Source organism: Thunnus thynnus, chromosome 5 (genome assembly GCF_963924715.1).
Source record: "Thunnus thynnus chromosome 5, fThuThy2.1, whole genome shotgun sequence".
NCBI classification, from domain to species: Eukaryota; Metazoa; Chordata; class Actinopteri; order Scombriformes; family Scombridae; genus Thunnus; species Thunnus thynnus.
This window is the reverse complement of record NC_089521.1, coordinates 23,523,384-23,541,027: the sequence shown is the minus strand read 5'-3', so window position 1 is coordinate 23,541,027 and position 17,644 is coordinate 23,523,384. Positions and strand designations below refer to the sequence as shown.

Below are 17,644 nucleotides of genomic sequence, written 5' to 3'. Positions count from 1 at the left end.
GGCTCATCTGCACTGCGGCATTCCTTTTGCTTATTCGCCATCGGCCTTGGGCCTGAACTCACTCCACATTAGCATGCCATTAGCTTTTATGGCTTACCGTTGGAAGTCAATTACAGTGGTGCTACATAAAAATAAAACATGATGAGGTGTCTCAGTTGTAGCTTCTACTGGGAGTGGTTGTGACAGTGGGGAGGGAGGAGAGGGGTCGATCTACCCCAGACTGATAAGGTTTACTCTGAGCAAATATTCTGTAAATGACAAACCTTCAGGGCTGTAATTTGTGAATTCCGTGCTTCCTTTACCCAATAGGTGCTTAAATCAGTAGCTGGAAGATACAGTATGTCAGTGTGAGTGTAATTTCTAACCTGCATCTCAGGTCTGGCAACCAGCAGTATGATGTTCCTACACTCTTCATTGGAGAGTGCAGCCATTGCTTCTTCTCTGTCCTGTACATCTTGACCATTAATCTGAAGATGACATACAAACATGATTACCACACTCACTATTAAGTCAGACGCAAGCAAACAAACATGTATTGTACACACAAATGCAAACATTTGAGCACAGGCACACACACACATTGAGCTCAGCTTCATTCACACAAAAGCCCTTTAGAGAAAAGAAGCATCACAATAAAAGTGGCACTGCACAGTATTGTTTTCTTTTCCTGAGGAAATTGTAAATATTCTGTGCTGTTCTCTAATATGAGGCAGAACCCAGCAGTGATTATGAATGGGACAGTGGCTGTGGGCCAGCGGAGCTGTTGTATTCACCAGAGTATCCGGCAGCGTACATACATCTAGCCGTACAATTAACTGGCCACTGACAGGGGGCGTCCATCTTTTTGCAGGCAGAGTAATGGCCCTGTCACTGCTGTTTAATAGTGCCAGAGTACTAGTCTGCCTCACAAACACACACACACCCACTCTCCTGGCTCAAATCAGTCATACGAGACACGGTAGACACCAGTAGACAATTAGACCAACAGTGCTTTTGCATCCGCCCCCCTAATCTAATAATTGCTTACACAGACTATATATTTCTACTTGACTTTATTCCTCTTTCCCCTCTCATAATGAACTCCTATTAAAACACATTTTTTTGCTTATTTGTGTCTCCATTCATAAACCTTCACAACATCTTTAAACACTTTAACAATGGATTAAAAGGCTGTGTAATGTGAAGGGTGTCACTTGTAGCGACAATCATACAAAAAATAATCAACTAATTCTGCAGTTCCACTCAAATCGATTGAGTTTTTTTAGCCTCTTTTAGCTTGTTTTGGTTTTCCCAGCTGCAAACTCCACTCTTCTCACCACTGTCTGCAGCAGCTGTGGCAGCAAGGAACTGTATTCTGCAAAAAACTCCTGATGAACCCACTGCACCAGGCAGCACACAAATCAGCGACTGGCAGGTGAACATAATGGAACACCTAGCAAACTATAGAGATAGAGGTAAACAGATATTTCCTTCATGTCAACGTCATTTAAAACAGCAACAGACAGCTGTTCTCGGTAAAAAAGATCAGATAAACTGCACGCTACCTGACTCAGTGACAAACTGCTAAATGCTTAACTATGTTCACCAGCTAAAGAGCCCAATATTTCCCTCAGAAACTGTTAGTGACCAAAACAGAGCTAAAAGTAGAGTGATATTGGATTTGTGCCGCATCTACACAGGAGGTGATAACATGTGTTCTGTGTAGACATGTGTAATGAGTAAAATAGAAGGGTATCTGTTCTGTCAGACACGTGTGAGATGGACAACTGAAAAATGTGGCTGAAGCACTTTCTGTGTGGACACGGTGTTACATTCATCAGGTCTCAAGAAAAACGACTCAAAATGAATGCTAGTGTTGCTCTGTATGCAGATTGTGTACTGACCTAATAAGGTGATAATGTGAAAAGTTTTCAGCTTGTTTCACTGCCCCCAAGTGACCAAAGCAAATCTATTAATGCAGCTTTAGCATTAAAATTAGAGGCTCTGACTCACTTACACAAAAAACATTACCCACCTTACACATAGAGGCAACACTATCCAGTCCTCAGCCTAACAAATACTTCTCCTTAGCAGTAGCAGAATTCCTCTAGATCTCAGGCCTGAGGATGAAGCTAGGGGCTAATAACAGTCATAGCCTCTCAGCTATTCCAGAAGAGGCAGTGAGCTGTAGCACAGCGCAATCCTGAACCAGAACTCTTAAAAACCCCTGTTGTTGCTGAGTCGGTAAGTAAAACAGCCAGGGGGGCATTTCTCCCCCTCTAACAGTCACAGCGGGGGCGAGCTCCTCCTTTTAATGTGCTGCCATTAAAAATGAACGGGCTCTCGTGCTGGGAGACAGTGGTTGAGTGTGACAAAATAAGTGTGTTTTTATGTTGAATCTAATGAGAGCTGGTATAGAGGGGGCACCCTACTGTACCTGTAAAATGCGATCCCCCTCCCGGATACGTCCGTCTTTGGCAGCAATGCTGTTTGGACTGATCTGTAAAGGTGGAGAACACAGCATAATGCCTTTGAAACACTTTCAGTCATCATTCAAGAGACTCAAGGAGAGCATGAAAATGTTTTAACATATCATCCAGCTAGACATGTCTAGACAGTTATTAACAGTTTGAGCAACACACAATAGGTGTGCTGCCATGGGAAGACCTTCAATGTCAAACAGCTTTTCTGCAGCTTTCTGGTTAGTTTTTAAAGCCAGTTTAGCTTCATTTTGGAAGATGAACAAAAGCCACGACGAATGGAGTTATCACCTTTATCACATTAGCTCTAAGATGTCCCCGCCTCACTTATTACATTCTGGCAGGTTGATAGAGCACAAGCCTCTACATATAGTATCTATAGCTTGTAACTCAACCTGCTCCTCCTGTAACTAATGCTAGTGAACAAGGGGGCAGGACACGCTTTCATCAGCCAATCAATCGGTGTCTGGGGCCATTCATTTCACTCTGTCCCATCAGGCGGGGATCTCTGGAGATGGTGAGGTGCTGTGGCACTCCATCTTCATGATGGTCCACTCCTACACACAGGGACCACTCATTAAACTGGCAGGGAGGTCACGAGACAAGAATGGGGGTAGGACTGGAGGGAACAGAGGAAACTGAGGGCAATATTTCTGCAGTTGCTGGGAGAGCACCCAAACCTTAAATCATCCACAGCGTTTAAAAATACAGGAAAATTGAGCATTTATAGAAGATTTTTTAAGAGAGGTACAATGATAGTGGTTACAATTTTGTCACACAGCAAGAAGATTTTGGGTTTGACTATTTTCTGTGTGGAGTTTGCTTATGATACCTCCAGGTGATCCTATTTTCTTCCCACAGTTCAAAGATGTTAGGTGGACTGAAAACCCTAAATTGCCCATTGGTGTGAATGAGTGAGTTTGTGCATGCCCTGCAATAGACTGGTGACCTGTACAAGATGGACCCTGCCATTTTGCCCTATGCATGCTGGGATATACTCCAGCCTCTGTTACCCTGAGTAGAATTAAACAACTGTAGAAAATGGATTTATGGGTGGACTGAGTATTCTTCTCTTGTTCTCCTGAATTATTTAAAGACTGTGCTGTGAGACACAATGGATACAAAGGCAAATAAACTTAAATAACAGAGGAAAAACACAATGTGGCCATTCAACCATAGCTATGAAGTTGGGAGATTCGGCTTGTTTTAAAGTGACCTTGTATTGTTCTTTACTGCGTGTTGACGTGTTCTCACTACTTATGCAAGATCAGAGCACCTAACACCTCTAACACACATCCTATGTACAGTGACATTCAGCCACCTCATCTAAATGCAGCACATTCCTCTTAGCCCTACTTTTTTGCAGAGCGAACACTTAAAGATGCTGCCAGGAGCCACAGACCACAGTGATTTATATTCCACACAGCTCTCAAAGTGAACACCTTGCAGGGTCCAAGTCAACTTCAAATGAATCTGAGAGAAAGTTGAGCAGAATGAAGACCAGCATTTTCTATGCTTTCAACAAGTGGGAGATTAATTGAGTGTCTTTGCTAACATCTCACAGCCTGCTTGTTGATGTCAGTTGTACTGCAAGGACTCTGGTGAACAACTTACACAAGACCTGAAAACATTTTGTTTTTCCTGTCTTGGCAATCATTTTGTGTTGTAATCATGCAGTTAGAACACTGCAAAATTGTTTAATGATGTCATTTGTGGTTGAAAAGAGTTCAATTTTAAAATTACTGTTCCCAATAGAGAAATACACTTTGCTCACATGAATACTGCAATAAATCATAAATTGGAAGATGAATATTAAATGTCACTATTGATTTAGTCTTGGAAATCTAGCTTTCTCAGTTGTTTAGGCATTTTAACTGAGGCACTATGATCAGCTTTTTCATGATATGCAAATGGGATAATTTCAAAAGAACTGAAATATAAAGAATCTGTAGAATATGCATATACCTTTTCTCCCAAGAGTATTAATATTTTCATCTTTCAAACAGCTAGCAGTCCTAACTCTGGTGGTTGGCATAGAAAAAAGGAGGATACATGTTTTTTGGTTTTTTTTTTACTGTATCTCCAGGAGCAAGGCACAGTGGGGAAAGATAAAAAAGAGGAGTCTGTGTTTAGAGAGTTCCTACTGCAAAAACTTAAGTATGAAAAGTTAATGCCTCCTCGTGGCAAAGAAAGTTAGAAGATGCAACACTTGCGGTCTTATATGAAGCATAGGATATCTATTCAGGATAAGTCAGGATACTCACCTCACTGACATAGATGGCCACATCCTCTTCCTCATCTGTCCTGTAGCACAGAGTTAGCCCCAACTTCTCTTGGCTGCTGAGTCGACACAATTCCACTTCCTATGCAGATAAGAGGGAAAATACAGAACATTTAAAAACACGAGTAAGTGCCCTATTTTAAATATGCAATTGCAATGAAAACAGTGTGTTAGGTCATAGGAGCACAGACTGTGTGGGTGTCTCCAAGTGCACCTGGTCATAAAAGCACAAAAATTTCACAACAAGGTCAATTTAATAGCTGTTGTGGAGCTTTTGATCATATTACACAATCTTCCTCAGCAGATCAAGTAGGGCTGCAACTAATGATTATTTTCATTGTCGATTAATCTGCAGATTATTTTCTTGATTGATTGTTTGGCCTGTGAAATGTAAAAAAAAAAAAAGTTAAAAAATGCAGTTTACCATTGCGTAAAGCCCATGGTTATTCCTTCAGTTTGCTTGTTTTGTCTGACCAACAGTCCAGAGTCTTAAGGTATTAAATTGACTCTTATATATGTCGAAGAAAAATAGACAATTCTCACCTTTAAGAAGCTGGAACTGGATAATTTTTGGTATGTTTGAATTACTAAATGACTGAAACAATTACTCTTATCAAAATAGTTGCCGATTAATTTTCTGTCAATCTACTAATCGACTGACTAATTGTTGCAGCTTTATGATGAAGTTGCCCGGTTGTCATGGAGTTATACATGTTCAAATTTCTATTTTTCTGCACACTTCAAGCTAATATGGAGTAGTCTTTGGAAAATAAATTTGAACATCTCCAATTCCATGATAACTGGCCAAACTCCACTTGCTGAGAAATACTGTGTGATTCAGTCGAAAGCTCCAGAACGGGTTCTAAATGGAGCTCATGGTAAGTGTTAACTAAATAGAGCGCAGGTAAAACGGTGGTGTTGCGACAGATTTATATCCTTCAACTGACCTTGACTCAGAAACATTACATAACCTTCAAAGAAGAAACTGAAAAATAATCTAAATAATTTACATAGATATACATATCATGTATGTACTATATAAGTTACCATAAAACTAAAATTTTGCCACCATAACGGCCACACAAACACTAAGGGTCTGCTCCACTCCACGCAAGTCTCAGCCTCAGTCTCAAAAATCCAACTTGTTTTTGAGATGCTTACTGAGTCTGGATTGCAAACTCTCGTCTGAGGTTGTTGAGTCTAAAAAGTGTTTGATCATGAAAGACATTCTCTGCTCACAGGGTTTGATTGGTGGGGCTTTGATAAATGTCAGAGGACCTCAAGTGTTTTTCTTTCAAGGCGTTGCCAAGTTATAGAGTATAAGACTATAAATAAACTATAATTATGCTAATGCTGCCAGATATACATATTTGCTGCAACACTAAAGTATTCCTCATCTTCCCTTGGGGAGAGATCAACAAACTATTGACTTACAAATCAGCGGTCGTCGTATTTCCCTCGAGCCACTTGGAACATAGCTTAGTACCCTGGCATCAGTTCATAAATACAAACACACGGAAAGTGAGATTTGATTAACTGAAGCAAGAACTTGAGTGAGTGGCACAGTCCCCCTTCATCTAATATCAAAATACATGTTGGATATGGAACCAAACGCAACTTCCGATTTCAAATTTCTCCGAAGCTTGCAGACAGCTAACATACGTAAGCCATTTTGTACTCAGTTTCTCACAACAGAGGTTCAGCAAACACCAAACAGCCCTGCCTGTGCTCTGTCTTCAAATGCTGAAACATATCAAGGGTGTTGGAGGGAATCAAGTGTGAAATGGCCTCTCCTCCCAAGGTCTTCATTAGAGCAGAAACACACCGACTTCAAGCAGCAGGAGCGAGGTGGTTGAGTGGAGAGTGAGGATGGAGGGGGCAAAGAGAAATGAGGCTGCGGCGAGTGCTCTGGTGGGGCTCACAGGGGTCTCACATAGAAACAGAGAGATTCATTTCCTCTGTGACAAGTGTGTGTTGGCTGGTTACACGTGTCAGATGTGGCAGGACTTTGGAAAGGGGGATAGGGGATGGGGGGGGTGGTGGGGTGAAGTCTGATGATGGTGGGATAAGATGAGGGGCCAATACCACACCACCTGGTGCTTCTGACTACCCCTTTTAAGTCGTTTTATGACCCCCCACTTCCTCACACACACACCTTTAGGCACAGTTCCCATTTTCTCCTTCTCCCCTGCTACTCATTCCTTCCTACACTTCTCAGAGACCTGCTGCTGCTGCTGGGCTACTCACACTCACAGACACACACATATGTACAGTACAGAAACACAAAAGAGTAATTTCTGCACAAACCCAATGCTTACACACACACACACACACAAGTATACTCAGCAAAGCACAAACATTCTCACACATGCAGAGAAAAAGAGCTGAAGAAAAACGACATCATCAGAGCTTTGTCGTTTTATCTTTCTCGACAGCCTCCACCTGATGGGGAGCTCAGATGTTTAATTGACTGTCTCAGAAGTGATGACAACTTCAAATCCCTGCTGATATATAAGGATACAACGTGAAAGAGGGAAGAGCGAGCAAAGCTTCGGTGCTGACTACCTGAACAAAGTGAACTTCAAAAATCCTAATCAATCACCATCATTAGCCATATTAAAAGTGTTACTAATGAGCTATCACTGTTATTGTTGGTAGATATATTATTAAAATGACATATCTCCTGATGCAATGAAGCAGTCATGGAGGTAATGGGAGCTACGAAGAAAGCACACTGTTTGCTGACATGATGAGACAAGTTGTGGGATATCTGTGGGAAATATTGAAATCACTGGCAATATCTCGGAAACATTTATCTAAAAATAAACCACACAAATTAATTGCTGATACTGTGGCAAAGCAGAGGTGTGAGCAGGTGCTACATCATCCCTATCTGGCTCTGAGAAACAAGCCTAAAGTTACTTCTGACTAATTAATGGTTAGATTTAGTTCAAAGAACCTGTGGCTAAACGATCAGAGAAAATAGATTGCTACAATTACTGCATGTTGGATGAGACATCAAACCAGCATGTGTGTGTGTTTAAAAATACGCAACACACATACAGTGTGTGTACCTTTTTTCTTTACCAGATGTTCTTTCAGTTTCTTATTTTGAGACAATATTGTGCAGAAAGACACCTACTCACACTCAGATGCCACAGTAAAAGGATGTTGTCTCCTGATCCATCACACACACAATCACCAATATCTGTCTCCGCTCTTGCCTTTTGATTTTTTTTTTCCCTCCATTTTCCCAGCAAGCTCTCTGCCTCTCAGGAGATTGCAGTGTGGCACAGGGATGAGGGCTGACAGTAAATTAATGACTTGGATGGCGTGATTTAGGGGGAAGATTGCCGCCCACCATCAAAGCACATTGGATGCTGTCATAATAATCACGCCTTTGATTACCAGTAATTGAAAAAGCAGTCACAAATGCATGGATGGCTACCACCGGCTGGAAGGAAAGGAAGGCTATCTCTGAGCTAGAAGTACTTTGCTTCTTCAGAACTCACTGGAACTAATCAAAGAAATGGCCACTAACATGGTGTTGTGGCCATATACACATCAAGGGATCCTAGGAAATGTGTGATATTTCTGTATGAAATTCTAGCTATAAGGCATGCCGTGTGTGTTTCATTAATCCTAACAAGCCAACCATCAGAAACGACAAAGGACATTATAGACTGCTCACTGTGTCAAGGGTTTGTTCAGTTTTAACCATCAGCAGCAGAAAGTCTCAAACTCTCATTACCTAGCTTGTTAAGTGAGGCAGGACTTTTTTTAAAACAGGATTCAGGAGTTCAATCTGAGGTTTTTTTTTTTGGCTGGAGGGCCAGCCCTATAACTGGATCTGTCCGTCACTTACTCACTGAGTGACTGAGTGATGAAGGTACACCATTGGTCAGCCAAAGGCAGCTGAAGCTAAGTATCCCAGAATGCATTTTGCACCAACTGACAGCAGTAGCTGTTGTAATTTTCACTGTAGGACTTTATCAAGTTTTAATATTTTTTCAGGTGAGAAAGATTCCCACTATGTGCTCAGGATCTGTGCGCCGTACAGATCGTCAGTGCAGCTTACTGTCAATTTCTGCATGTTACATGTGTCTAGTGTCTTTTCAAAATAAAGCACTTCCGTGTTCATGGTAAATAAAATAAAAGCAATATGACAAATACATTTACATACCAAACTTAACACACATGAAACACATTTTACTGGGGTCATTTACACTTAGCGTTCATGATTAACTTGATAGTTACTGCCTTACAACTATTTTCGGGTTGTGGGCATGTGAACTAATATATAAAAATAGCAAAAATCTTGTCTCAACCCTTCTTACAACAGCACCACATTGTCTATACCCAAAATCTGGTGCAATGTATTTTAAGTATTTTAATGTTTTTCATGTGTACAGCATCTTGAGTTACCATTACTATATGAAAAGTGCTATACAAATAAATAAACTTAAATAAAAACAAAAATCTTAAAAATGTTGCGATGTCTGATGGTAACCAGGCGACGTACAAATTAAAAGCCCTCCAGTGTTCCATACACGGTCCAGTCATGTACTAGGTTTTGACCTAGTCTTGTTAAAGTTGCAGTGTGGGACTTTTGTCTCCCCCTTCTGCCAGTGAGAGTAATTACAAAACCAGTGTTGATATGTGCTTACATCATAGGCTCTGCCATAGCCTACTCCGTCCCTACTGGATAAATAGTTTTGCAAATGGAAAGTCTACAAGAACTGCATGATTCAATTATTTTATCCCCATTCAAGTTAGCAGAGAGCTGACTGGAAGTTAGCCAGCTCAGCTGGCAGAAGTCTGTAGCAGTATGCATTCATCCAACCAGGGTGGGAATGTCAAACCTGACGCCAGATTAAAATCTAGGCTATACTGTGAAATACAGAGAAATTTACCTGGCGGTGATGAGCTTAATCAGCATTGTATGAACTTGTTTAGCAAGGGCTTGAATATAACAGACGTTCATTTATATGTAAAAGTTCTGCACTGCAGGTTTAAATAAGAGATACGCATGCTGAGAGGAACGTAGTAGGGGAATGTGTAATGTGACTGTATACTTCTATGGCATCTGGCATCTCTGAACCTCATCAACCAGTGTACTCCAGAACTCTCACATGTTGATTACCCTAAAGGAAACATCAATGTCTGCGTGTATTAGAAAGGTGAATTAGATTTAGATTCTCTGTGATGTGACAGCAAACTGCTCTCCCCCACTGTGCTTTTTCATCTAACAAAGGTAATTTAATGAAATGTCTTTCTTACATTTTCTTGAGGGATCAGGTCAACTCTGAAAGGGGCTTTTCAGTTTTCACCCACATCCCCCTTCATAGCATTTTTAGTTGACATACAATAAGTGGGGCTGCATTAGTGTGTATCTAACTTCCCGAGCATGAAATAAAAGAACGGTGCAGGCTGCAAAGCATACACAGTATAATGGGATTTGTTAATAGCAATGAGGCATAAAGAAAGACTTTAATATATTATATTTGTTCCGATTTGACACTGGGCCTCTGTGATCCAAGTGGGTGCACAAATCTCTTTAGGATGTGAAGAAACAGCTCAAGCTCAGTGGGTGGAAGCATTCAGAACTAATTCAGATGAAACAAATAAGAGGAGGGAGTGAGCAATCATCATACATCAGACCAGCCGGAGCCCTCGCTTGCAATATGCTTGTACCTCAATGACTCGGAAATAAAGAATATTGGTCCAAAGCGGAGAGTGGAGACAGTCTCTGTTTATCTCTTCCTGTCACAGTTGAATCAGTGAATCTATATGTATATCTTTACGTGTAGCAGATCAACTGCCTTAGAAACATCACCTATCCAGCTGTTCCTGTTACTTACGCTCCAGTAAGATGCAGAAGCAAAGAAATGTGTTTCTGTCTTTTTCTTTTCAGCACCTGCCGCACACACCTCGCTTTAATTGGTTCTGATCGAGCGCAGAGTTAGCTAGCTTGCTAGTTTTTTTTCTTTCCAGAGTTGTGAAAACAATTAGCAAATCTCAGCTATCAGTTTTTCTACTTCCTCTTTTTGTGAAAAAAAAAAAAAAGAAGAAGAAAGAAACAAAACAAACACAAAAAAAAACATGGCGGCATGTCATTATTGCCAGTGGAAGCAAGAGATTTTTCAAGCTGTCTGCAATGTGGCCGATCATCTGTCAGTACTGTCCCCCTGGGATCCGCCTGTAGAGTCAATTAGTGTTTGGGTCCTTCCACCAATTGTTAAGCATCATTAAATATGGACTGTTGAGGGAATGTGTGTCCATTTGTTGCAGGGGTTAGGTGGGTTTCTTGTTTTTTTGTAAAATTTTCACTTGCACTTGCACTTTGTGCCTATGGATTTTTGAGGTTGATAGATACCCAAATCAATAAGAGTTAAAATAACATCTGATAATGATACATAGGTTGACATTTGTTTTTTAACCTTACACAACATATAAACAACATTTCTGATAAGGATGCCTTAAATGTGGTTATTGAAGGAATAGTTTGACATTTTACGCTTATTCAATTTGTTGCTGAGAGTTAGATGAGAAGATAGATACCAGTCTCTCATCAGAGTGTGGTATCGATCTTCTCACCTAACTCTGTGAAAGAAAGCAAATCTGGTGTATAAACTATGTAATGTTGACTTAATTTCACTTTCTATACTTAACACACTGTATCTGTACTGAAATTTCTTACTTACAGCATCTGCAACTGATATATCTGTGAGAAGTTAAAATCATAATACTGGCCATGCCAATGAGTCCATCAGGCTCTAATTAGCAGTGGTGTTCAGTGCAATTCTTACCTCATATTCAAACTCCTCTGTCCTCTCTCCATCCGCTGGAACAGGGGAGAGGTAATCTGTTCCTTCATAGTAATCCTGGTCCATTGTATGCAGAGAATGACAGCTGTCAGGGGAGACAGACAGAGGAAGAAAGAGAGGGAAAGACAGTCAGAGAGGCAGAGAAATAGAAAAGAGGCGGAGAGTTGGGCGTAAGCAAGATCCTTTTCCTCATTTTCTCTTAAATGCTTTTTATACCTCGAAGTGACAGGATTTTCCTCGCCTTTGTCTTTGTCTCTTTGTGGAATCTGACGAATAAAGGATTTGTCAAGGGCTTTCACTGCAGCTGGAGTGTGTGTGATAAAAGTACAGCCCCTTGCTAATAACAGCATATCCACATAATTTGCTTCCTGCTCTTGACAGACAAACCCCCCCACATTGTACAGTGTAATTCTATTATGCTTCCCTCAGTCACTGAACAAAACAGCATTGTAACAGCCTAACAAGATGAGCAGCTTCAGTGCCACACAAGATAATCGCGGTAGGCAAAAACTTCAAAAGGACATTCTGTTGAACATATTGAGTGATGTGTCTGACTCTCCGATAACCCAACTGTCTCAAAACAATCTTCCACTGACAAAACCAGACTGGTAAATGTCAGAATGCTTTATGCTTTGATGCTCCAATATTACGCTTAACAACTTTTGGCAGCAGGTGAAAAGAACACAATCACAAATTTACAATCTAACCTCAAAAATAAGAGTGACAAACATTTGTTATGTCTATAAAATCTGCTGTATATTGGATTGTGCACCTGATCTCGGATAAAAAGAAGAAAATGTGAGTTTTATGGGATACATTGATTACATTTGGGCTCGGCCTGGGGCTGTAAGTAGACCGCGAGCACGCGTTGCACTGTGTTGCCTAGTTTTTTATTAGCCCATTTGCTTTAATCACCTTGTAAACCTTCCATGAGTCAAAAATGGATACGCCAAGCAGCTGCAATTATGGCCAGAAGGCCCTGTGGGGAATTCTATGGTGATATTATGTGAGATATATACATGTGGCAATGATTTTGATTAGGTCATGTATAGTGCTTTATACAGTACCTAGCGTGTAACACTGATAACTCAAATTTTAATGATGTTTGTGATAATAGCCGATACAGATGGAGCAACTGACTGAAATTCCATCCAAGAATGTCTAAATAAGTCTCCAATGACAAAAAACAATAGAAACTCAACGACTTAAAGATGTTTATCATTGTAGAAATTAATTATCTACTGTACTGGTTTACCAAGGAAGTCCTTACTACACACTTCAGTGCTATAAAGCTCCTGTGTCGATATTTTTTCATTCCCAAGAGGTGAAACCTAGATATTACTTTATGCTAAACTTTTCTTGTTCAGTTTACTTCTCCTTTGAGATGAGCCGAATATAAGCTGAAATGCCACAAGAGGAAATAATGAACCCAGTTTATTTTGTTGTTTTCCAGGAAAGCCTCTGGTTGATACTTTAAACTCTCAAGATTTTCTTTGTACATATTTTTATGTCTCACATAATCTATAAAAACACCTCTTTGAGGTATTGTACTACCCAACATTCATTTGAGATGTGTTGAGAATTCTACTGATTTTACCATACATCTGATTATGAGCTTTTTCACTGAGTACATCTTTTCATCTCTTCTTAATATTTAGACATGCAAGCCCAACAAACACATTTAACTCAGAGGAGTTATGTGTCTGTGTGTGATAAATGCTTGTGTGAACTAATGAAAAGAAATCATAGAAATCATATATGTGCATCTGAACAGTATGTTGCTGTGTGAGAGAGAAAAAAAATAACATCTCTTTATTCTGAAACAGATCCTGCCATGTCTGTTGGGGTATAATCATGCAGAGAGTAGTCACAACAACTCCTACAGGTTGGTGTGAAACAGATTAAGAAGTATTTGCCCCGCTGTTTGGAGCTCACTCCCCTACAGCAGCTCGTATGTCTGTGCCATACTCTGAGCATGAAAGAAAGTGTGACAGTACTATATCAAGAGTTGTCTCTTTCTTCATTGAAGTCAAGTGCAAGAGGTAAATTGCCACAACAACATGGGGGCTCGTCAGGGATGCCAATCTCATTCACTCCTTTGACTATTCTCCAAACAGGTCAAATCTGCGCAGCTGGTGAAGGGGCTACAAGTCGCCTAAGACCCAGGAAGTCAACCTCCCCTGACGAAGGCTCGTAAACGACTGCCAGGGTGTATGATTATAGACAGCAGTTTGAATGACACAGCATCTGATATTAAATGAGGATACAGTATACTGTATAGGCCTGGACTGCCAGGGGACTTCCCGTAATGCACCGAGCTTCCTCTCTCCTCCTCCTCATCTCCATCTGTATGCATTCATGTACCATTAATGCATATTAGTTTTTGTGCTTTCTCATCTCAGAGGAAACTCCAGAGCCTGAGTTATGGCGTGGTCCTGCCCTGACACCCTCTCTGGCTATTATTGCTATTATCATTACTAGTCATCTCTATTATTATTATCGTTGTTATTTTTAGTATTGTTGTTATTATGCTTCCCTGTGTATCCCCCCCCTCCCCCGAACCCTTGGCTGCTGTCGCCAAGTGCTTGCTCATGGGGGAATTGTTGGGTCTCTGTAAATTAAAGAGTACAGTCTAGACCTGCTCTATGTGAAAAGTGCCCTGAGATAACTTTTGTTATGATTTGGTGCTATATAAATAAAAAAATTGAATTGAGTATTGAAGACCACGAAAGACAACTGAAAAGTGAAGACGTTCCATTGAGGGTGACGACCCGTTGACAAAGGAATGAATGAGTAATGTCAATTGAATGTCTGATTGAGTGATTAAGAACCCAAACTGAAATCAAAGGGTGAGATTGCGTGGGTAATGCACGAAAATGTGCGAAAATAATGAGTGATAAACATGGACCAGAAACTTGTAGGCAGTTACAGTTATGGATCAAACACTGTGGTTCCCTAAAAATAGCAGTTTTGGTTTAAGTCAAATTGAGTAATTACAGAAAAGACTTGAAAAATGTGAACGGGAAAAAGGGAAAAAGAAAGCGGGGGTGGGTTGGAAGGGTTTTTTGCTGTGGAAAAATGAGGCAGAACATAGAGACAGGCAATGAAAACAAGAAAGACAGCAAAAACACAAAAAACAGGGGAAAAAGGAGGGTGTTCTCAGTTCTCTTTTCAGAAAGACTTAGACATCCTCTCGATGCCAGCTGCCTGTCAATGCCAAAATCCAGGTCTGCTTCCAGACCAGTAACCACCACAACCAGAGGCAAGCCAAGCAGACATATCCAGGCACGTAAGAAGGGGTTTGAGATGAGCTGAACCAGACAGCAATGGTAGAGTCTTCAGCCAGTTTGCCCTCAGCACCACCTCCCTCATATTCTACAGATTCAGCCCCAGAAACTCTGTCAAAACAAGCGAAAGCGGGCACAATCACAATATACAGCCCCCCCTCCAAACACAACAGGACCAGAGAAAGGGGAGAAATCCTTACAATGCCCATGATAGAGGTCCCCAACCCCAGAGAAGACGGTGGAGAAATACTGTAAGTCTGCCGTCCTTGGACACGTGAAGAAATGGCCTCTCTGGCAAGCGAACTCCCCGATATATGCAGTCAAGAAGACTTGAAGACTTGTTTCATAGATGGTATGAATAAGGATATCAGTACTCATCAAGTACGGAAACAGTGCATTGGGTGGGAGAGAGGTTGCTTAAACACAATACCATGTTATCCATGCTGAAAAAATCCAGACATCAGCAGCAACAAGAGTCTCTTGGGGCAACGAAAGATTAACTGAGAGACTCCAGATGGCACAGTTAGAGGCCATCCACCCAGCACAGCAGGGACGGGGCAGAGGTCAAGGGCGAGGCAGATCTTCTTGGGGCCACACACCCTCCAGAGGGCCTCATTTCAGAAACGAAGAAACTTGCTGGAACTGTGGAAGCCTAGATCATTGGGTTGGAGACTGTCCACAAGAAAAATAAACAAGAGACTCAGAGGTGGATGACTTCCCAAACAGGTGATGGTGACCCAGCCACAGGGGGATCGTTACTTCGATGATTGGGCAGGGGAGGTCAACACTTCTGTTGAACACATCCCCAGCACCTCACACACACATTCAGGATATAGACAAACATTCAAATGACAGACATTTCAAAATTACCTAGTTCTGATGTAATGTCACAAATAACTGTGAAAATATGGGAAAGAGATATCATGTGTCTGGTAGACTCTGGGGCAACAGTATCAGTAATAAAACAAAGCGAGTTTCTCATTCCTCCTAAATTGATCGGTAGATAAATTTATACTGTAGGAGCAGCAGGCACTGCAGTGAAAGAGAGATATACTACCCCTTTCAGAGTCATCACAATTGAAGGAGATACACTGAAACACTCTTTTCCCTTCTCCAAATGCTGCCCGGTAAATTTAAAGAGATTTAATGTGTGCTATAGGGTTAATTCTGTTTTGCACCTAAGAGGGCAAAAAGGTAACTGGGCAACAACCAAACATGGGCCAATTTGTGCAAATGGGACAACACCTAACCCTACACGTCTACCAATGGGATCTGATATCAACTTTTCTGTGGTCTACTGTCTCTATTTCTATTATCTATTATCTAACTATTATCGGCAGCACACACACTGATTTCTGACTCCCACATATTTATGAAACCAGCTGACCTACACTGCACGGCCAGGGTGAGCGAAACAGGGGAAACAGATTTCGAAAAGAATTATTTCAGAGAGGGGCAGGAAACTGATTTGTTAAGCAGTAGTATGTTATATAGGTATGATGAAATGTGTGCATTGTCGGTAAACATGACCACTGCGATCACTAAATTCTTCCATGTCCACCGGTCACACCCACACATGTCACTGGCCACATCTCCTCACAGGAAATGAAGGATTTAGGCCCATGGATACTGGAGTGCTCACCAGAACTCAAATGTATAAATAAGGGAGAAGGAGTGCAATACTCACCCTTGCCAAAAAAATACATACGCCCATTTGTGGGTTCGCTCACTGGGGTGAGATCTGTACATTTAATTCAGAGTAATAACCTCGAATTAAAATCTGTGTTTCCCCAGCTGCCTACAAATTCACCAGAACTGAAAGATGTACCAAACATCTGTTGGCTAACGGTAAATATGATGTAGGGTTAGTGAAGGGGGCACTGCCCCTCTGAGCGACACCTAAAAGCACTTACTGACAGTGTCAGTCACAACACCCTCTAAAACTGGAGGCTGTTGAGGGGATCACATCAGTGTTCAATAGCTTGCTATCAGCAGGAGTGACTGTGCCATGTCCTGACTCACCTGTAAGAACCCCTATTTTTCCAGGCAAAAACATATGGCCAGAGGGTCAGCCTACCGAATGGTGGTGAAAGGTTTACAAGCAGTGAACGCAGCAGTTCATGCGTGTGCCTCCATTGTTCCTAATCCTCAAACCATACTGACACACACCATACTCACATATACATTTCTGCTGATAACTTTGCTTCTTCCCCGGAGTTTATTGTGCTTTCTCATCTCACAGGAAACCCTGGGTTCTGGGCCGAGCCTTCGCGGTCCTTCACAGTCCTGATGGCATCCTTCCCTGGCTATTGATACTTATACTTATTGTTGTTGTTATGATTGTTGTTCTTCTGTCCCCACTCCCCCTTTCCCTCTCTCTTTCTCTCTCTCAACCCAACCGGTCAAAGCAGATGGCCACCCACCAAGAGCCGGGTTCTGCTTGAGGTTTCTACCCGTTAAAGGGGAGTTTTTCCTTACCGCTGTCGCCAAGTGCTTGCTCATGGGGGAATTGTTGGGTCTCTGTAAATTAAAGAGTACGGTCTTGACCTGCTCTATGTGAAAAGTGCCTTGAGATGACTTTTGTTGTGATATGGCGCTATATAAATAAATTGATTTAATTGATTGATAGCAAGTGGTTTTCAGAAGTAGATCTGTCTGATGCATTTTTCAGTATTCCAGTACATCCAGACTCATAGTATTGGTTTGCATTCACATGGCAAGGTAAAACCTATACCTATATGGTTTTGCATTCCCCAGGGTTTTGTCAACTCGCCAACTACTACAATACTC

The 17,644-nt window shown here is 41.3% G+C and overlaps 1 protein-coding gene across 2 annotated transcripts in view; it reads right to left on the bottom strand.

The window, feature by feature from the left end:
• The window catches only part of LOC137183305 (PDZ domain-containing RING finger protein 4-like), a 122,504-nt gene that overhangs the window by 5,394 nt on the left and 99,466 nt on the right, over positions 1–17,644 (bottom strand). For both annotated transcript variants that reach the window (XM_067590272.1, XM_067590273.1), the window contains 4 exons: positions 11,550–11,652; positions 4,724–4,822; positions 2,417–2,479; positions 366–467 (listed from right to left, as the gene is read on the bottom strand). In XM_067590272.1, coding sequence (XP_067446373.1) covers positions 366–467; positions 2,417–2,479; positions 4,724–4,822; positions 11,550–11,652 — 367 coding nt within the window. The remainder of the gene's footprint in view (positions 1–365; positions 468–2,416; positions 2,480–4,723; positions 4,823–11,549; positions 11,653–17,644) is intronic.